The sequence below is a fragment of the Macrotis lagotis genome, chromosome 6 (genome assembly GCF_037893015.1).
Source record: "Macrotis lagotis isolate mMagLag1 chromosome 6, bilby.v1.9.chrom.fasta, whole genome shotgun sequence".
In the NCBI taxonomy this organism is placed as follows: Eukaryota; Metazoa; Chordata; class Mammalia; order Peramelemorphia; family Peramelidae; genus Macrotis; species Macrotis lagotis.
The window spans coordinates 11,691,755-11,712,638 of NC_133663.1; the positions used below are offsets into that span (position 1 = coordinate 11,691,755).

General features: G+C 49.0%; 1 protein-coding gene across 2 annotated transcripts; it reads right to left on the reverse strand.

Moving 5' to 3' along the window:
* Positions 1 to 2,158: 2,158 nt before the first annotated feature.
* On the reverse strand, positions 2,159 to 20,584 carry SCLY (selenocysteine lyase). Of its 2 annotated transcripts, XM_074190746.1 has the most exons (11): positions 20,414 to 20,584; positions 19,338 to 19,438; positions 18,649 to 18,835; positions 16,310 to 16,437; positions 14,648 to 14,812; positions 10,623 to 10,729; positions 9,250 to 9,286; positions 7,217 to 7,300; positions 6,791 to 6,893; positions 5,703 to 5,778; positions 2,159 to 4,946 (listed from the first exon to the last, which is right to left on the reverse strand). In XM_074190746.1, the coding sequence occupies exons 1-11, from the start codon at positions 20,580 to 20,582 to the stop codon at positions 4,787 to 4,789; spliced, it is 1,317 nt and encodes a 438-aa protein (XP_074046847.1). In that variant the 5' UTR covers positions 20,583 to 20,584; the 3' UTR covers positions 2,159 to 4,786. The 2 variants fall into 2 exon arrangements, with proteins under 2 accessions (XP_074046847.1, XP_074046848.1); XM_074190747.1 differs by lacking the exons at positions 19,338 to 19,438; positions 20,414 to 20,584 and adding an exon at positions 19,477 to 19,668.
* Positions 20,585 to 20,884: the final 300 nt, after the last annotated feature.

Here is a 20,884-nt window from a genome sequence, read left to right on the forward strand (position 1 = left end):
TGAATTGTGCATAAATGTCATTTCTTAGTCACCTAGCTGATGCATTCTCTCTATACCTTGTTTGCTTTTTACTTTAGATGGAATTAAACACTGTCTTTTTTAGGGATGAACAAACTATCCTGTTGCTAATTGGGGAATTCTTATTTTTGGTTTGGCAGCTTCTGACTTTTCCCATCATTTTCATTAAACCGATGTCGATGTTTGTGAATGTTCTAACCCAGATGAGTAAATGTGATGCTGCACAACAAATCTCTGAAAAATCTCCCATACCATTTTACCATTTTTGCCTACCTCAAGGTCCCATAAGTGACAGAGAAATTATGATGTAGCAGGTTTAGATACATTGGGAGTTATCCTGCCATAGTCATCTTCTCACTGGACTGAACAGTGAGACTGAAACCCCCTGGTCTTTCAGTAGCCTTTTCTACTCCACTAGGGCAGCTAGGTGGCACCGCAAATAGAGCACTAACCTTGCAATCAGGAGGACAGGAATTCAAATCCAGCCTCAGACCTGACACTAACTAGCTGTGTAACTTGGGGCAAGTCACTTCATCCTGATTGCTTTGTCTTCCCAATTCATATCTGGACCCATATGGCTCTGGAGGAACAAAGCCCCCCTCACTCAAATCCAACTCTTGTACTTATGGCATCACCTCCCCGATGCCATGGCCAAGGACAAATATCACTATCTACTCCATTGTTGCCAACCATGGGCTTCCTCAGCTTTTCCTCCAAGTTAGCAGGGTTAGGTGGCGCAGTATTAGGGCACATTATCTAGGCCCTTCCTCACAGCAGGAGGGGAGCAGTGTGGTCTTTCAAAAAACGTCAGAGGTGTTGCCAAATCCCACTGTTGTTAGTCCAGTGGCTCGACCACTTGTGTGCAGATTGTCACTACAGCTCCCAGTGTGTCCAAACCTGCTGCTTCATTATTTGCCTATTTGCCAGGGCTTAGAGGTAGGTAAAAATGATAAAATGGTATTGGGGGGGGGGATGTCATTTGATTCACACATGAATAGGATTTTGGCGAGGCAAAATTGCACAGTGGTCAGCCTCATTCTCTCTTCCAGTTATTGAAGTCCAGTAGCAAGACAAAAGTCAAAATGACTGGCAATGGCTTGGGATGCACTAGCCACCTTCATGGCCATTGGAACAAATCTGCCCAATTCACCAGGGGAGGTCTTACCATGCGTAAGATGGACATCCCCATAACTCACTGGTCACCTTCCATCTGGTGTAGCCCGTCTGCTGAAATGGCTCCAGTGCATGCTACGGCTTCTTGGAGCTACGAGTGAGACTTGGGAGAATCAGGTGGACACCACAGGTGGATGAGCAGCCCTTTCACCAGAGTGGGAGAAGTCTTCCCTGAACACCCTGCACCCTATTCTCTACCTCTATTCACATGGGGAATAGCATTCTGCTGGGAGTTGAATTAACAGGGGGACCAAGTCTTGGCTATTTTCCCAAAAACTCTAGATATGAGAATCCGTGTGTTTTCATGGGCTGTCCCTCATGCCAGGCCTTTTCTCCCTTTTCACCTCAGCCTCCTAGTTTCCTTTCTTCCTTTGGACTCCCTCCACTTTGCCCTCTCTCTATCTTGAATGTATCTCGTTGTCTACACAGTATCTCTCCCATCAGACAGTGAGCTTCTGGAGAGTAGGGACCAAGTTTTTGCCCTTCTCTGTATTGCCAGTACTTTGTTCAGAGCCTGCTATACTTGACATAAGTTGGGTTTTGGGGAATCCTATACACAAATTCCCCAAACTGGACATATCGGAGCAAATTTGATTCTACTTAGCATAAAGTGTTATAGAATATTTCAGCATTTCAAAAGAATGGCAAGTGGAACAAGCTCTGATACCAGGCAACTTCTATTTTGATTTGCCATGGACCACGAGTCAGCTTCTAGGAGCCTTTGTTTCCTCTTCTGTCTCTCTCATCTCATAGGGGTGGGGGTGGGGGAAGACTGAGTTATTCAAGGAATAAGACAAATCTGAGTTGTTCAAGGAATAATAATCTCACTGCCATGGGTCTTCCTGCCAACACCAATGAAAACCCTTCTCTAGTTTCAGGAGAGAAAGTTGCTGAAAATGCATCCATGCCCCATACCCAGAGTCTTGATGACCACTCACCTGGGGAGCAGGGGACAAGCAGGCCAGTCATCACTATTTAATATTAGCAGAAAAATATTTTATTAACTAAATAGAAAATCACCAAGCAATGTTTTTATCGTATTGAACAAAGATGGCACAATTAAAATATTCATTAACAATCTCTGAGAAATCATTCCTATTCCTTTCCATAACACATGCTAAAATGGCATCCCCGGACCTTTTGACAAATTCATTCTTTGGTGTACAAACCAAAGGAAGATCTTGCCAAAGAGACCAGGACTGAAGGCACATTTAAACAACTGTGAGCAAGCAAGCGCAAAGCCAGCAGGACTGGCTCTGCCATACCCCAGTACCATAGCACCTGATTGTTCCCCAGAAATGGTGAGAAAAGACCTGATGGGAAAAGCAAGAAGAGTTAGCGACAGCTCCCTTGAAGAAAATCATTTTTGCCTTTAGCTGCTAGTGTGAGTAGAGCATGGTTCCTTGAAATAAGTCGAGATGACAGAGGTTGCACAATTGAAGTGACAGTCTGGTAGAATTTGGGTATTTCACAAATTGCAAGGAAAATGCCTGGTTTTCTCTTTCCAACTTCATGGAGAATTTTCCTAGAGTTCACTTAGATCTAAAGCTGCCTACAACCTGAAAATAATGACTAAAGATCTGCTGGGGTGCAAATGGACCTTGAAAGTCTCTGAGAGGACACCCAGGGAAAAACATCTTTCATGGTACTTGTCTTTACATCCTAATACAAGTATTGAGAATGGACAATAAAACAGATACTTCACAACTTTCCTTCACAGATACTTTCCTTTGGGAGAAAGGAAAGGAAAGGTGGCTGAGCTTTCGCAAGCTGGTTCCAGTTCTTGAGAATAAATAGATATAGAGGCAAGCTTCTTCATGAAGGGTCAGATCTGGCTTCTGGATTCTGCTCTATAGGTTCAGGGTGGGCTTTTCTCTCTGGCCTCAGTTCCCTTTACTATAAAATGAAGAGGGAGTCCAAGATCCCTTCCAGAGAAAACAAACACCCTAGGAGAGGTGGTGACTGGTTCAGAAAGTATGCAACATGCTTGGGCTGGGCCAGGCCCTGGGGGAGATGAAAACTAAAACAGAAGCCACTCTCCTTGGCCTCAAGGAACTTAAAATCTGGTTGAGACACACCCAAGGAACAGACCAACCATGAGAGGAAGCAGAGGAGCATTGAGGAAGGGAGAGATGATTTAATGAAGAGGGAATGAATGAATCAGGCCAACACACACTTTCCAAGTGTAGCCCCAAAGCACAGTGCTTTGTATACACCAAGTGCCTTATAAATGTTTTCATTGTTCATTCATTCCCTCACTGATGAAATGTATATTTGAGCAGCACAGACCACTAATGATGCTTAGAAGAACAAGTCAGGAAGGGAAGGACCATCTTCAGGGGAACAGGGAACCTTTAAGGAGGCTACACAACTTGGAAGGGAAAAGGGCTCTCTGAGCAGGGGAAGAAACATAAGCTGACCTCTGAGGGGGAATGAGCATAGCGTACCCTGAGAAGCTGCATTTCCCCTGGATTTAAAGCTATAAATTTCCAAAATTTTAAACGTTGCATTTCTGAAACTGAATCCTATGAAAAATTCCATTTACAACCCCAAACATGATTATATTCAGCTCCAAATTAGACCTTAACTTTCAGCTCTTGTTAAACTTAAGTTTGGGGTTTTATTCCAAGCTAAGAATTTATGGACTTCTAATTGAAAACCAAAACAAAACAATTATCTGAATCTTGTTACTCAAGTGAGTTGTTTGACAAGAGGTTGGCAAGTCTTAATCTTCTCTTTACGAATTATTTTTTCCCATTTTTTGAGGCAATTAGGGTGATGTGACTTGCCCAGGGTCACTCAGCTACTAAGTGTCTGAGGCTGGATTTGAACTCAGGGCCTCCCCACTCTAGGGCCGGGGCTCTGTGCACTGCCAACTAGCCGCCCCAGATCTTTTCTTTCCAATAAATGGCTACTTCCTCCACGCCCAACTGGATGTCTGCTGCACCGAGAGGCTGAAGCTGGTCTCCCCACCCCACCCTGTGCTTCTGGTGGGCTGTCCTTATCTGGGTATCTCAGTTACATCCCCTCCCCCCACCTTAGAAAAGCCTCCCAGGGGGGCGGCTAGGTGGTGCAGTGGATAAAGCACCGGCCCTGGAGTCAGGAGTACCTGGGTTCAAATCCGGTCTCAGACACTTAATAATTACCTAGCTGTGTGGCCTTGGGCAAGTCACTTAACCCCATCGCCTAGCAAAAAAAAAAAAACTAAAAAAAAAGCCTCCCATGTTTTCTTTCTGCCTGAGCCATCAGAAGAGTTCCTATTGGTCTTGTGAGATGCACTCCAACGGTTCCCATACCTTCTTTCCTATAAGAAAAGGCATCTAGACAATACAGATCCTTCCTGGACAACATCAAAGATGCAAAAATAAAAATTTACCTTCTAAAATATACATTCCTTGGTACCGTTATCCTGTCTTTCTTCCTCTGTGTTAAATAAAGTTAAATAAAGTATCTTCTAAACCTTCCATGTTGCCCAAGACTGGCCACTGGGGATTCCTATGAGTCATTCATCGCAGTTGGCCCCCCATCCTCAGCCAAAGGACAGAGAGGACCCCCCTCTCCGCAGCCTTCCCCATGGGGACAGCTGCTTTACATTCTAAGAGGCTGAACTCTTTTCAAGCTGAATGACCGCCTGCCTCAGGTCCTCCACCACAAGGTCCACATCTTCCTTGGTGGTACTCCGGCCCACGCTGAGCCGGACGGCGTTACGGGCCACTTCGGGAGGGATCCCACAACTCAGCAAGATGGGTGATGGTCTGGAAAGAAAATTCAGGGCAATGAAGCACTTGCCACAGGAACACCAATTCCAGGGGAGAAAGGGCTCCTTTGCCTACCCCCCTCAGAGGCTGGATCTGTCCTTCCTTTCCAGAAAGTCACTACCCTTAAGGTGGTCACAGGACCAGCCAGATAGGTGTATCGAACCATTTACTCTCAGTCCCACCCTGAGAAAAGGCTGGGCCTTTCTAACACTAGCAGCCTGAATGGATCATCTCTGAAAGCCCCAGCTGCCTTGGGGAGAGGGCTCACTAAAGAGCAGACAAGTAAGGGGCACAAGGTTCAACTACATCACTCAACCAAATCTGATGGACCTCAGGGTATTAGTCTGGGGGAGCCGAGAGACAAGCTCCCAAAGAGCCCTTTTGGGTTTCACGGAAGCCAAACTCTCAAGATTCCATGATCCTTAGTATAACACCCCTAGGGGCAGGAGAACAGAGTCAGCCTCAGCTTCAGGAAGACCAGATGTTCCCTGGGGGGAGGGATGTTGGGCAGGGCCCTTGGAGCTCACAAGGGTCATTCTCTGAGGCAATCAATGATAAGCACTTTGCTAGCCACATCAGGGTAAGAGGCCTTTGGGATTGGGGCCAATGGACTCACAGGAAGTACCCAAACAAGCCCTTTTCCAGATCAGGAAAAGCTACTCCAATCCCAATCCTTCCTCCTCCTCCATGCAGCTTTATGTCTCCCACATTCTCCAACAGTAAGAAAACTTGTTGTGAAAGAAGGCTACTCACTGATCGCCATGGTCTGAGTGACAAGCAGAGCCGACGCTGGCCAGGAGCATCCTGCAGTGAGCCAACACTGCCCGGCCTGCCCAAGACAGACAGACAGACAGACAGACAGACAGACAGACAGACAGACAGACAGACAGACAGACACACACACACACACACAGCCAAGTTGAGGTTGAAAGGCCAACTTCCCAGGACAAAAAGGGGCCCCTCTGTCCAGAGGAAAGGAGCCCCTCTTTGCACCCCAAGGGGCCTGAGAAATAGGAAAACCAGGCCCCATATCGCAGCTCATGAGCGGCAGCCTCCTCCCCAATACGTTCATTTGCCCTCGTCTTTCCCACACGCCCCAGTGGCCAGGAATGCTCCCTTCCTCTTGGAAAGTGGCCAAACCCAGGGCCACCTTGACTTCCTTCAGGCAGAATTAATTGTAGAGGAACAAGAGCGCAGTTTCCAACTCTAGCTAGAAATCTCCTTTTGCTGCATCCTGTAAGGCCTGCTGAGGAGGTCAGGGGAGGGGATGAGGAGGAGGAGGAGCTTTGGATGTGTGGAAGAGATTTTATTTAAAACTGTTCATAGAAATAGAAGAAAGGTTAAGAAAGCCCAAAAGAAATCTTGAAACTTGATTTTAGCCAAGAAGCTTTAATTTTTAACTCCTCCAGATCCTGCCCCTGCTAAGTATTTCCTAATATTCCTATAAGTTGCTAATAAATGGAAAAATGGACTCCTCTAGATTTGGGGCCAATTTATTTCCTCTCCCCACCTCTGACACAGTGCTAATGGATCGTGGGTAGGAGCACAGCATGTAAAAGCAGCATGGCATGGCAAAATTGACCCCCAAAACCCCAAAGGTAAAAGACAGCTAGCAGAAGAGAGAAGAAGACTGTGAGGAAGCAGCTCTCACTGAGCCATACCATAAAGAAGTAGAAAGAATGGCTTGGCCTCCTTGGGGTGCCCAGGGAGGGGCAGCTCATGGATTTAGGGGAGGCCCTGCTATACCCCAATTCATACACGGGAAGTTGGCTAAGGGCAAGGGCACCTGGTAAGACCAGAACCCCAGTGGAGAGCAATGATGGGGATGGGGTGGGGGTTACCTTGCAGATGGGGACCACTGATAGAAAAGTTACAGGTATTGGAGAGCCGTTCAGAGCCAGGGAACAGACTGTTCAGGTGGATCCTCTTCTTTTCAAACACAGTCTAGAAAGACAACCAAAATTCTCAGCTCAAACCAGAAACACTCAACTAGGAAGTCCGCCTCCCCAGCAGGAGCCCACTCATCCAAGTAGAGGATCTCCAGATGGAGGGAACAGGGTGGGAGGGAACTCGCTGCCTGCAGCGCTGACTTGAGTGGACACCCACCAGGGGCCTGGCCTTCCGACTTTACCCTCCTCATGGTCTCCCCTCTCTGCTCATTCCACTCATGGGCCCCGTAATGAGTTTCTGTGTTTCAAATCAGGACCAAGTCAGCCCCCTCTCCTCTCCTGTTCCAATTGCTGGGGGCACCTAAGGCCAGGACTCACTTGTAACCTCTCTTCCAGGTAGTCTCGAATTTTCTTCATGTGCTTCTCATAGGTCTCACAGTTCTTATTCACCAACTCTGCTGCCTACAAACACAGAAAGGATGGTGGACAAGGCTGCCCTCTGTTCCTACCACCTACCTGCCTTTCAGTTAGGGTGCGCAGGCCAGGTTCTAAATCACCCTCTACTTAATTTTAAAATGAAGAAACATTAGCAATTTTTCTTTAAAAGAGACAGGCAGAGGGCAGCTAGGTGGCATAATGGATAAAGCACTGGCCTTGGAGTCAGTAGTACCTGGGTTCAAATCCAATCTCAGACACTTAATAATTACCTAGCTGTGTGGCTTTGGGCAAGCCACTTAACCCATTTGCCTTGCAAAAATCTAAAAAAAAAAAAAAAAAAAAAAAGACAGGCAGGGGGTGGCTAGGTGGCACAGTGGATAGAGGGATAGAGCACCAGTCCTGGAGTCAGGATGACTTGAGTTCAAATGTGACCTCAGACATTTAAACAACTACCTAGCTGCGTGACCTTGGGCAAATCATTTACCCATTGCCTTGCAAAAACCAAAAAAAAAAAAAAGCAGACATTTCAGGTGGAAAGGGCAGAGAGCAAAACACAAGATATTAATTAAAAAGTTTAAATTTTTAAAAGACAAAAGCAAAGGGAGGAAGGATGGAAAGAAGAGAGGGAAGAAGGAAAGAAGGAGAGGACAGGAGGAAGAAGAGAGGGAGGAAGGATGGGAAGGAAGGAAGGAAAGGAAAAAAGGAGAGAAAGAGGGGAGAGGGAGGAAAGATGGAAAGGAGGAAGGAAGAAGTAATCTCCCCTGTGGCTAATTAGATTCCAATCTAATTCTCAGAACTAGGTCAAGAATCAGTCAGCTCAAGTCCTGGCATTGCCACACCCATCTTCACACACCCACTTACACACACACACACACACACACAATTAGCTGTGTTATTTAGGACAATCACGAGCAAACTCTCCAACGAGACAGATCCTAAGCCTGGAACCCTTCCTGTGCGCCTGCGCTGAGGGCTCAGCCTGAAGGCCCCACCACCCTGCCACTGACCAGGGTTCCCCGGGGTTGACTTTTCTGCACTCTGCCACCTGCTGCTTGCACAGGGGCCATGAGCAAAGTGCTTTTTACTTAAGTGGTGATCAATTTACCAACATGACAGAAATAACCAACTAAGAATAAAGGTGATTTTATAAAAGAACCCCCAAAGCACCCTCACATCTCACAAGTTTTCAAAGCAAGTAGGGAGCCCTTACTGACAGCATTTCTAAGTAAAGTGAACGTTGGGTCAAATAGGTGCCTATCAATGTTTGTTGAATTCTGCTAGGTCACCCCCTGTAAGCCCCCCTGCTCTCTCACATGTTTGCACCAACTGGAAATGTTCTTTCTAGAGGTTGTGAATGGAAAATTATCAAGTGAAGAGTAAACCTGGTCCAGAGGTTTCTCTCCCTCATAGGTTTTTTCTCTATTATGATTTTGCAGCTGATTTTAAATTAACATATGCCGAAACTTTGGCATCATAAATGACCCTGGGCAAAGCCCACAGACCAAGCAACCCCCCAAGGTCAGCAGCGGTGGTGGCCTTCCTGAGTCTGCCTGACCTCCACTCTAATGCTTATCTGGAATATTGAGAAATGAAATTCATTTTTATATAAAACACACAGAGACACACAAATATGTCCTTTCTGAGGCAGGACTCTTCATTTAAAGGACTGGAAACATTCTCTGACTGGGGTCTTTCTGCATCTCAAGACTCTCCCCTTAGGGCAGCCCTAAGAGGGCTCTGGGCAAAAGAAGAACAGACCAATTAGCTAACACAACTGCTGACACCAAGTCAGTCAACACCATTCAAATCAACTCAACAAACGGTGATGAAATCCCTTGGTTCCAGTAACATCATCTAGCATTCCTTGGGCCACTCCAACAGGTCCTCTCATGCTATGGCACCAGAGGCCGGCTGCCCATCAAGGTGGGTTTCCAAGGTCAAGAGGCACTGGGGGGAGTCTCCTGAAGCCTCACCTTGCCAAGCCCAGCAATCATGGGAGTATTCTCGGTCCTGAAAGAGAGGATGGATTCAATATTCAGTTCCCCGTGAGATTACAGACAGCCTTCCCGAGTCAATGATGTTTAGTTCTAGGAGAATGGTGCCTTTGGATGAAGTTTACATTAAGTTAATGTGTGATCACACACCAGTCAAAGTCAAGATCCTCAGTCTGCAGCTCTGTGGGGCCAATACACTACCATCCATGGACCAGGTCAAGGCAGGCAAGGTCAGTCCATGGCAGGGCTGGCACAATCCTGCTCGCCCAGGCCTCCTCTGACTACTCTGTGAGCACCCATCCCTCTGTCTTTATGCCCCCCCCCACTGCACCCAGGAGAGGAGCTGCTGCCGGACCGTGTCTCTTGTTGACATATTTGAAATGTGTTCATGTTAAAACAACATCTCAGGAAGACATTTGCAATTCGGTCCTTTTCTCTCTAGTATTGGGAAGTACTTTCTTTGTTAAAGGATCTCTCAGTAGCAGTAAGTAGGTAAGAAGGTATAAGGTGGGAAAAAATGGGAGGGCCTAGAGAAGGAAAATGTGATTTCTTTTCAGGGAAATCTGGGGAAGAAGAGGCAGAGAGAGGGGATGCATGAACAAGCTAGGCCCACAATTGAGTAGGCGAAAGAAACAGGGACTGGCTCAAATCTAGGAAACTGAACAGCTCTTTTATTTGATTTAACTAAAAACCATTTAGCAAGCATTTATCTTCTTTTCCACCTTCTTGTGCTCTCATTAAAAAAAAAAAATCAAAACTCTTTTAAAACAAATCTGCTCTGTTAAACACAAATGTCTATGTATAATGTTCACCAGTCTGTTCCATGCTGAGGATGGAAGGAAATTTTCACTTTAAATTATGCATATGCATATGGATGAATGTTGAAAGACTTTCATAACATGTAAATGGAAAAATAAAAAGATATCAATTGGAGTAAAATAAATAAATAAACAAATAAATGAAATATGCACACTCAAGAAAGACCTGCTCCCCTTGGCCATGTCCAAAACAGATCCCTCATTCTGCACCCTCCACCCATCGGGAGGTGGGCAGCAGCTTGGTTCCTGATTCACCATGAGAACCTCTGTAAAATTGTGAATTCCTTCTTTTTATTCCAAGGCTGATTCCCTGGGGAGGCCAAGCTGCTGAATTTTGTGGCAGGACTTGAAGGAAGCCAGGCCAACTGAGAACAGAGCAGAGGACACTACACAGCTACAGAAAAATGACCAGGGGGAGAGGGGGTCAAAGAGGATGATATAGGGGGTAGGAGGGAAAACAAGACGTCAAAGTAGGTCTGAAAAACTAGGTCTGAGAAAGGCCCCCAGACCCCTGAGGAAGTTGCCCAGCCTCACCCTGGTCGGAAGTTCCATTCCTGGCCGCCTCCAAAGAGCATGGGTCGCAGTGGGGTGACGACGCCCAGGCCACGCACGTAGAGCGCTCCAATGCGGGGGCCGTAGAACTAGGAGGGCAAGGTGCCAGGGTTACTAATGCACATCCCAGCATCCCTGCAGCTCCACAGCCCCACATGCCAGAAATCCCAGTCACCCTCCTGGAGCTGAGAAGGCAGGCCGAGGCACAGCCAGAGAAGCGGCCCATGCCATCCCTGGAGGACTGGGATGGGGTGCCTCCCACTTTCCTGGTCTCGGTCCCCTCTCTCTGCCAGAAGACAAGCTGTCAGTAGTCAAAATATCACTAGTGGGAAATTCTCTTGAGGATCTGAGTCTCCCTAAGGATGAAATATTGATCTCTGGGGTGGAAATGATAGGCCTAGGGGCTGCGGTGGGGGCCTGAAAACTCCACCTTAAAGAGTTTTTGAGAGAGGAGCTCCCCCACATTATGGAAGAGTGAGATCACAAGGAGAATACCATGGTCTAAAATCACCAGGGAAAGCAATCCCCAAAGACAAGAATGCCAGAGATACAAATGGAAACAATTATTTCGCTGGGGACTAAAAGCTCAATAATTTTGCTTCCTTTTCTTCTGCCAAAGAGAATGATTTTTGGCTTGGGAAGGAGAGCAAGCAATTGTTGCCTAGTGTAAGTGAGGACACTGAGTGGGTGACACCACCTTCCCTCCTCCCCGGCACCGCGGCAGAACCTCATCCTCTGGTGCTGGGGATTGATGGATGAGCCGGCTAGGCCACCAGGTGTGGTCTGGGGAAGCACAGGAAGAAGGAAGGGGGGCCACAGGGCTGAAGAAGAGCAAGGGGGCTCCCAATTAAAAGAGAGAAAGTCTGTAAACCACAGACCAGAATGGTACTTCCATGCCAGGGAAAATTCTGAAAGGGGTTACTGAAAGGATGGCTAGTGGGGAGTAGGGGAGGAAGTTTAACTCATTTCCTCTTCACAATTTGGGAGACTTGTGGTTCAGGGAGGTGTCATACAGTTTAGTTGGAGTTAACCAAAGTATTTTCCAAAATCTTGGATACTGACCTTATGGAGAAGATGAAGGTTGGGCCAAAACCATCACAGAATTAGGTTTAGTAAAACTTTTTGAATGACCTAAAGGGGAGTGACCAATGGATCAATGTGGACTTGAAAGAATGTCTCCAAGAGTGTCCCAGGGAGTGCAGTTGGTGGTGTTTCGGCACAGATGAGCCTCAGGGCTGGACAGGCAGCCAAGACCCTTCCCATCTGAGTGATGCTGGACAAGCCCCGGTTTCCTCATCCGTGAAATGGGGATCAATATAGAGCCTGTGCCCCCCCCCCCACTTATGGGGAGGTTGGGAAGTTCAAAATGGAAGGATCTGAAATGTTTTGAAAATTTTAGAACCTTGCAGTCAGTTGCTATCCTGGCTCTGCTCATGATCCAATGTGCAAACACCAACCCAGGAAGGACAGTGAACAGCCGGAGGCAGAGGCTGAAGAACACTGGGGCAGATCAAATGAGGTGAATGTTGGTGATTTTGCAATTACTTCTTTCTAATCAGACTTAGGATTTCATCAGCATAGCAACCTGGGGGGTGAAAAATTGCTCTGGCCAGGCAGATGCCCATTCTACTCAGGGACATGAGCCCCTCTGCCCAGGTACATCAACCTCCTCTGCCAAGTATAGGAGCCCCCAGGGACTGAGGGACTTGCCCAGATTCCCACTGCCAGCACGTGACTGGGGGAGGGCTTACACCAGGAATTCTGATTCCAAAGCCAGTTGGTCTGCCAGCCATCATTTATTAAATGCTTCCTATATGTCACTAAGATATAACAAGTTCAAGGAAAAAAACCTGCTCCCCTTGAGGAGCCCCCATTGTAGCGGAAAAACCACAGAAATAATCATGTCAGCGCAAGATCCACACAGAACCAGTCGACTCCATTGCCTCTCTTCAAATGAATTGAGATTTAAAAGACACAAATGTCAAGTTTTCCCTTGGAACAAACAACTAAATCAAACCTGGGGGAGGTGGGGGGCCCGGGCCAGCAGCAACTCAGTCTCTTGCAGCCATGGCAGCCCAGAAAGCTGAGGAGGTGGGGGGATGGACTCCTGCTCTGGCCTGGGCAGCCAGCGTTGGGAGGTTCCTGGGGGTTGGATGCCATCCTTAAGGAAAGGCATCAAGGTTTGTTTCCAGAGAAGGCACTGAAGCTGGGCAGAATAGCAGCAGCTGTCCAACCCTGGAATGGGCTGGCTCCAGAGGCAGGTGGCTGGGGGAGCTGGGGCTCCTCTAGAGGACCTGGGGGGACACAGTTTGTGGAAGCTTCCAGCACGGGGTCAGGAAAGCCTGCCCTTCTTCCTAGGGGCTTTGCACAGCTTGACTCAAATATTTGCTTTGAAAGGGGAAGACTCAAAAGCAGATCAACTGGAGGTTTGTAGGATGGACTGAGGCAGAGAAACAAGGTAGGAAGTAGCTCAACCCATTCTCGATGCAGGATTGGTCCCAGTGGGAAAGCCAGAAGGAAACACAAGTCCCAGACGCAATCCATTCCTAATCTCCTCCTGAGTTATTGCTATTAGAAAACAAGAGTCCTTTAAACCAGAATTCTAAATAAAAGTGGATTTTTTTCCCATGTCTAGGAATGTGCTGGACACAAGAAGAATCCTCAGGGTTGATTTGCAAAATCAAACAGGTCAGTCATGACCTAATCATCCATGAGTGACAACTGAGCAGAGCACAGCAGGGCTCCCACTCAGGGTAAGGGGCCCCCTGAGAAAACACCCTCAGGGTCACTGGGGTCCCCAGTTCTGTCTCTCCCCAACCCCCCAGAGAGAGTACAGTGACCCAACGGGGCTCTGGGCAGAGGAAGATGACTTCAACAGCAAGCAGGCCTAGGAGGACCAGTGAAGGACTTCCTCCTCCTCTCCTCATTGTCCCTTTGTTCTCTCTCTCTCTCTCCCTCTCTCCCCCTTCTAAAAGTGCTGGATGAATAACCAGGGTATCAGTAGAAGAGACTTCACCAAGACCCAGACAGTCTAAGTGACTTGCCCAGGGTCCTGGGTGGGTTGGGATCTGACTCCATGTCTTGTGCAATCCAAAGAATTCTGGTCCAGTTCAGGGTTGGGTTGGGGATTTGGGGATTAATTTGAGGATGCTGTAACTTTAAACTCAATACCCACAGGGGATATTACAAAACAAAAATATCTTGTTGCCTAAGTTAGGAACATCCCTGAGGTTCCCAGTCTCCTCCTTTCCTGGGCCCTGGGCATCAGCCTCCAGGCTTGTGCTCTCCACAGTGGATCCTGGAGGGCACTGGAGTATTACCACTCTCTCCACATTCAGTGACCAACATGGAAGGGCTTAAAATGGTACTATGATAGTTTATGAACTTTGTGAGACATTATGAACATGAACATTATGAAATGAATGTTCCCAAACAGGGTACACTTGTCCAGATGCTCCTGGACCCTCAGTGTCCTCTTCTGTACCTCCCACCCCATGACCACTGTGCAAGGTTTCTATCAGTGTCAGTCATTCAGCTTTTAACGGGACTCTCATCCCACCTCAGGGCCTGAGTCTTTCAAGGTTCTTTCAACCTTAAGGTCATGGTCTCAGGGGCATGATCTTATCCTGGTGCCACTGTGAAGGGGAAAAGCCCAGATTCTCTCTACTTTTAAGTTCAGTCACAAAATCTCCAACTGAGATTCTGAGATGCCAAATCCCAGGCTAGTTCTGATCAATTAATAAAATAATAGACCAAAGGGGCTCAAAGAGGAAGAAGTAGAAAGCTGGATTGTCAGCATGGGTTTTCCCTTTCTAATTACCACATAAAAAAAGGTGATTTAAAAAAACCAGAATGTTCTCTCAGCTCCAATTATGTTTAAATTAGGGAGTACAGAACTCCACCTCCATTGAATTTGTTTACAGTGTGACTACATGGATGAGGCCAAAGCTGAGCCTATCTGTAACTGGGGCCAAGGGCCTCAAGTGCAGCCAGGGAGGAAACCTTACCTTGTGGCCAACAATGGTCAAATAATCCACCCCCAGGTCCTGCACGTCCACTCGCCTCTTCCCCAAAGCCTGGGCTGCGTCTGTGTGCACCAAAATGCCTGGCAGGCCAGAGGCCACCCGGGTCTGGTTCAGGGCTTTGATCCGGCGACTGATTTCAGGTATGGGCTAGGATGAGAAGTAAGAGTGGATTGGACTTTACTGCTTTGTCTCCTAAGAAATGGATGAAAACAATCATTGTTTATTTGGAGTTTTTTTTTTTTGGTAAGGCAATGGGGTTATGACTTGTCCAAGGTCACACAGCTAGGAAATTTAGTATCTGAGGTCAAACTTGAATTCAGGTCTTCTTGACTCCAGGGCTGGCTCTATCACTGCACCACCTAGCTGCCCTTGAAAGCAACCACTGGACAAAAACTCCTGGGAAAACCAGAAAGCAGACTGGCAGAAATTAGGTCCAGGCCAACATCTCCCAACCCAAATTAAGATACATTCTAACCTATACATGAATTAAATGTAAAAGATCACATCATAAACGGATTAGAGCAGCAAAGGAGAAATTAAACTTTGGAACTATTTATTGCAGAAGAGTTGTAATCAAACATATATAAAGAACCTTGGAATTAGGGTTGAAGAAAGATAAAAATGGAATATTTGAGTTGCACAGAATTAAATAGGTTTGATATAAACAAAATCAATGCAACTAAAATTACCGGAGGAAAAAAAAAAGTCTTTCCAGTAAATTTCTCTGTTAAAATCATTTCTAAGATAGGGGCATCGAGGTGGCCCAGTGGATAAAGCCCTTTCAGGAAGACCCGAGTTCAAATGTGACCTCAGACCCAGGCAAGTCACTTCACCTCAGTCTATTTCCTTATCTATAAAATGGGGATGTTGGAGGGTCACTGTGAAGAAAAAATGAGAAAATATTGGTAAGTACCACACAAATGCTAACTATTATTATGTCTAAAAAATTTACAAAATTTTACCTAAATTTACAAAAATAAGAGCCATCATCCAGTAACTACATGGTCAAAGGATATGAACAGGGACAAATCACTAATAATTAAGAGAAATGCAGATTAAAACTTCTCTAAGGCCCCACTTCACATCAATCAGATCAGCAAAGTCGATCAAGAAATGGAGGACGGCTGACATCATCAGGACCAGGAGCATGGACACAGGCTAGAGGAGCTGTTGAGGCTCCACTCAGACAACAGGTCAGTCGGTCAGTCAACGTGTATTAGGTACCTGCTGTTCACTAGGCAGTGTCACTGGGTCACCCAAGGGACGCCAGGACTAAGCTCAATCCCCCAAAGACATAAGGAAGAAGAAGAGGACCCACAGACACAAGAGTGTTCATAGCAGCTTTGTTTATGGTGGCCAAGAACCAGGACCTGAGGGAAGCCCATCCATTGGGAAAGGGCTGATCAAGAGATGGAAACACATGTGCAAAGAACTAATGAAGGAGGCAGTTTCTGAAAAACCAAGGATGCAGAGCCAACTCAATAGCAATAACACTGTAAAGAGAAACCACATAGAAAGTGGCTATCTCTGACCAGCACCATGATTCCAGAGCTGTCTCCTGATGGAGGTGAGGGACATCAGATGCAGAGGGACATGGAGGGAAAGTCTCCTTCCCTGAATCATTCTCACAGAACCATATCTTACCATGATAATGCCAGTCTCATTATTGGCCAGCATGATGGTCACAAGACAGGTGGTGGGTCGGACGGCCGCAAGGACATCGTCAGCTTCTGCTTGACCATTCAGCTGAGACACGGGGACAAAGGTGACGTCTGTGATAAGATGACCCAAGAGTCAAAGTTAATGTCCTGATCATCCGTCTCATGCAGACACAGCCAGTCCTGTTCTGTCCCTGTCCATCCCTACTGCCTACCAAATGAAGTGTGAGCTCATCCGGATCTCCTTGCTCACTTGGCCTGACCTCTCTTCTGAGTGGCCTCTGCCCACAGCACCCGAGGGGCTCTGTCTCTCTGAGGCACCTTGCTGTCGATCCTGGGACTTTGCTTTTAAAGCCTGCTTCAAATCCTACTTTCAAGGGGAGGCCTTGCCTTCCCTTTCTTCCCCCGCTACTAACAACTGTTGCCATATGGCATTGGGTCATGGCATTGCTCTCTAAAGCAACTGGCGACGTCACCATCTTTGGTACCATGCTATCCAGGCTGCCTCAAGGGGGTTTGACCTGCTGATCTTCAGCATCCCTTCAAGGCTCAAGAAAATGAGTCAGTTAAGCAGCCAATATGTTCCAGGCTCCGTTTGAGTGGAGGCTTCATCCTGCGTATGCCCCAAACATCTCCTGCACCCGTCAGGTGCTCTGCACATGCTTCATTAAATAGTTGAATGAATGAATGAACAAATAAAAGAAATGTTTCATAGGAACTGGCAGCTTCTTCAACAGGTTCATTCAAGGAAAGTTTAATGAACTGTGTCAAATGTGGGACATGAAGGGACCCCTGAGGAATGTTTTAATCAGCCTTTGAGCAATTCAAGATCATAAAACCATGAGAAAAGAAATCAATATTTAACAAAAATTGGCAAGAAAACCAGACAGTTGAATGGCAAAAGGAGGTTAAACCCCAGCTTTCACCTCATACTGCAATAAATTCCAAGAGGTTTAAATCCAAAAATGTCAACTATTGTTAAGTTATGAAAAATCAGTTGCACTTGGATTCTATCTATCATAGTTGTGGAAAGATAGAAATGGAATTAAAGGAAACTAAAAGAGATCTAATTATATTAAAATAATTTTCACAAGCTAAAAAAAGCAAGACATAAAGGAAAGAACCAGATTCAGGGAAGAACTTACTATTTCTGACAAAACCCATATGGCTGATGAGTGTGGAGGGGAGGCCCCAAGGTACTGTCCTGGAAAGCAGGGGCCACCAGGACCTTTCTTAGACCCCCAGCACTTTGCAGACCACCTCCTGCTGCCTTCTGGTGTGGGCTCGCTTACCACATCCCGATCTGTACACATCTCACTAACTTCCCGCTCAACTTTGTCACCTGCCAGAGACCCCATCACTGTCCAGTCACTGCAGCTCATGACCTCTGACACCACAGCCTGGCCTTCTCCTTCCTTCTCTACAACCACCAGGGGACAGTCCTGGCAGGTCCTCCTCAGAGATACCTTTGGTGGCCACAAGCCCTTCTCCAGCCCAGGCCAGGCCTTCTGCACCACACACCTCAGAGGGCCTGCATGCCCTCCTCACCGGTCTTACTGACACCAGCCAGACCTGGAGGAAACCTGGAGCCAACCTGTTCTCAGCCCTTTATTTTACAGATGAGGTCATCAAGGGCTGAGAAGGGAACAGTCGAGAGCTCTGGCCCGAGGGTCCGTCACCCCTTTGCACCCTAAGATGTGGTTCCTCCTACCCCTGCCCACCCTGATCGCTTCAAGGAGACTCTTCCAATGATTCCCAGTCAGCTGACCTCCTTCCTCTCTGGCCTCCAGCACTGAACTCCTGCAGCTCCCGGTCCCCTGGTCATCTCCTGGGAAGTCGCATCCCTCCAGGCCTCTATGATTGACTGTGTGTGGACCTGCCTCACCTAGCGTCTGGACAAGGGACCAGGTAGGTCTGGGGCGGCTTGGCCCAGCTGGGGCTGCCCCTTACTGTTAGCCTAAGCCAGCTGTCCCTCAGGCCATTTGTGACAACAGTCCATCTATCCATCAAAAAACCTTTATTAGGGGCCTGCTATCAGCTAAACACAATACTGGGAATGGGGACTCACACCAGGCCCTACCTTCCAGGAGCTGACACCAGGGACACGTGCAGAGAGGAAGAAAACCAGGGTGTACCTCAGGTATGAGGTGGAACCTTTGAGGAGCTTGGAAGGAAACTGGGAGTTCTGGGGGAAGGAGAGCTTGTTCAAAGGCATGGAAAGAAGAAGAGCCAGAGGGTTAGGGTGTCTGGCAAGGAGGGTGTGCAGCTATTTAAAGCCTGAAAGGAGGCCAGCCAAGCATCCCTATGACCTCAGCTGCTGCTCACCTGCCATGCCTTCTCTCACAAGGTGTTCCAGGGGTAGCCGGATGGAGTCGTGCTCCACCGTACAGGTGATGAAGTGTGGCTTGAGCCCAAAGACCAGGCCAGGCTGCTGCTCGGCTGGCCGGTCCCCTTCGGCCCGCTGGCTTTCTTCAAACAGTCTCATGGTGGAATGGATCACCAAGTTGTTTGCCTGTCAAAAGGCCAGAGGACCAGACAAGTCATGAAACTCTCCCAATGCAAAGTTCATTTACTGTTGAAAATCACTCCGGACCCTGGGCTTCAACCTCAAAGGGACTCTAAAGGCCACCTGTGGTCATCTGACAGAGGAGAAAACCAAGGCTCAGGGAGAAGATGTGACTGCACAACCCAGCAGGTCATCCAGTCCATGCCCTCCCGCTTTGATGAAGAGGAAGCCGAGGCACAGGCCCTTGGACCAGTCTCCTCTCCACTCCACACTCTCCCCAAGCTGCTGCTGTTTCCTTAGCGCCCTCCCATCCTCCCCTCATCCTATAAAGCCAGCCCCTAACATATGCTACAGGATGGGTCTTATCCCTTTATCAGACTGTAAGCTCCAGGAAGCCAGGGCTTGGCACACACTAGAAATTTCCTAATTGTTTGTTGCTTACCTCATTATCTCACTCTTGACTGCACTGAATTCTCAGAGAAAGTGGGGCTGTGTTTAAAGCCCTTACCTCTGTTCCCCCTGAAGTAAAAATAATATCCTGGGGCTTTCCACCAACCATCTTTGCCAGGTTTGCTCGGGCTGCATTTACGATGTCCTTGGCCTTTCTGCCTTCAAAAATCAAAAAATCAGTTTAAAAAATCACTCACCGTTGCCAGAAGAAGACAAATTAAAAGCATTTAAAGTAATTCTCAGGGATAGACTCTGTGTGGCCTAAGGTGACCCTTTCAGTATCACATCTGGTCATCCCAAGGGTGCTCCAGAGGGCCCTGGAGGAAGCCACTGAGTGATGAGGGCAAGGCCAGGCGATGGGGATCCAGGGGCTGGGATGCTCCTCTGGACACAGCTGCAGGTGAAGGACGAAAAACGGTGCTGTTGCACTGAGTCAAGAGCAACCGAGCTAAGCAGAAGAGGTCGGAAACCCGCAGCCCCTTGGGGTCGGCCCCCCTTGGCCAGCCAAGGCTCCGGCCACGCTCACCCCCGCCCGAGAGCAGGGCTTGGCCTTCGGGCCATTCCCAGGTGCAGCCAGTGAAGACCACAGGGGAACCACAGCCGGCGGCTGCCCGGGCTGGAGGGTGCGCGGGCGCCTGGCCTTGGCCGTGACCCGGGGCGGCTGCCCGGACCAGGGGGCGCGCGGGCGCCTGGCCTTGGCCGTGACCCGGGGGCGCACGAGCACCTGGCCTTGGCCGTGACCCGGGAGCTGCCAGGACCAGGGGGCGCGCGGGCGCCTGGCCGTGGCCGTGACCCGGGAGCTGCCCAGACCAGGGGCGGCTGCCCCGACCAGGGGGAGCCCGGGCGCCTGGCCTTGGCCGTGGCCGGGAGCTGCCCGGACCAGGGGGCGCGCGGGCGCCTGGCCGTGGCCGTGACCCGGAGCCCGGCGGGCAGCGCTGCCCAGGCCGCTGTCTGGAACTCCGGGTTCTACTGGCCTTTCCCTCAGAACCAGGCGTCCTGCGGCTGCGGGCGGGGAGCGGCCCGGGCCCGGGGGCACACCTGCCCCTTGGGGCGCCTGGGCTCGGGGGCAGGGGGCAGCCTCGGGCGCCCCCGGGGGCCAAGGCCAAGGCCCCGGGGCCCGGGCTGCAGGCTCACCTGCCGGGTAGGCGCTGCTGGGGTTCCCCCAGGCCTCGCGCAGCGCCTCGGTCACGGCCTCCACGACCTCGGGCTCGGGCGGGGTGGTGGCGTTGTAGTCCAAGTACACGCTCCGGCCCGGCCCCGCCGCCGCGCCGCGGGCCTCCCCGGGGCCGCCCGGCGCCTCCATGCCGCAGCCCCGCCGCGCGCCTCCCGCCCCGCCCGGCCCGGAGGGCCGCCGCTCCGCCCAATCACCGCGCGGCTTCCCCTTCCGCCCCGCCCCCTTCTCGGGGCCCGGGTCGTGCATCCCGGGGAAGGGGGAGGGGAGCTGGTCTCGGTGCGAGAGATGATTGGCTAACGGTCGCCCTTCCGACCAATCGGGTTCGGCTATTGATTTTGACCCCCTCCTCCCCTCGGCCGAGGGACAAAACCCACGGTCGACACTCGGATTGGCCGAGGGCAGCCGCTCCAGCCAATCAGGGTCCCGCTCAT

Coding starts and splice junctions, on each gene's coding strand:
- SCLY (XM_074190746.1), bottom strand. CDS start 20,582: ATGGAGGCGCCGGGCGGCCCCGGGGAGGCCCGCGGCGCGGCGGCGGGG. Junction 16,438..18,648: donor TGTGAGAGAAGGCATGGCAG/GTGAGCAGCAGC, acceptor ATCTTATCACAG/ACGTCACCTTTGTCCCCGTG. Junction 14,813..16,309: donor ATGAGACTGGCATTATCATG/GTAAGATATGGT, acceptor TTCTCATCCTAG/CCCATACCTGAAATCAGTCG.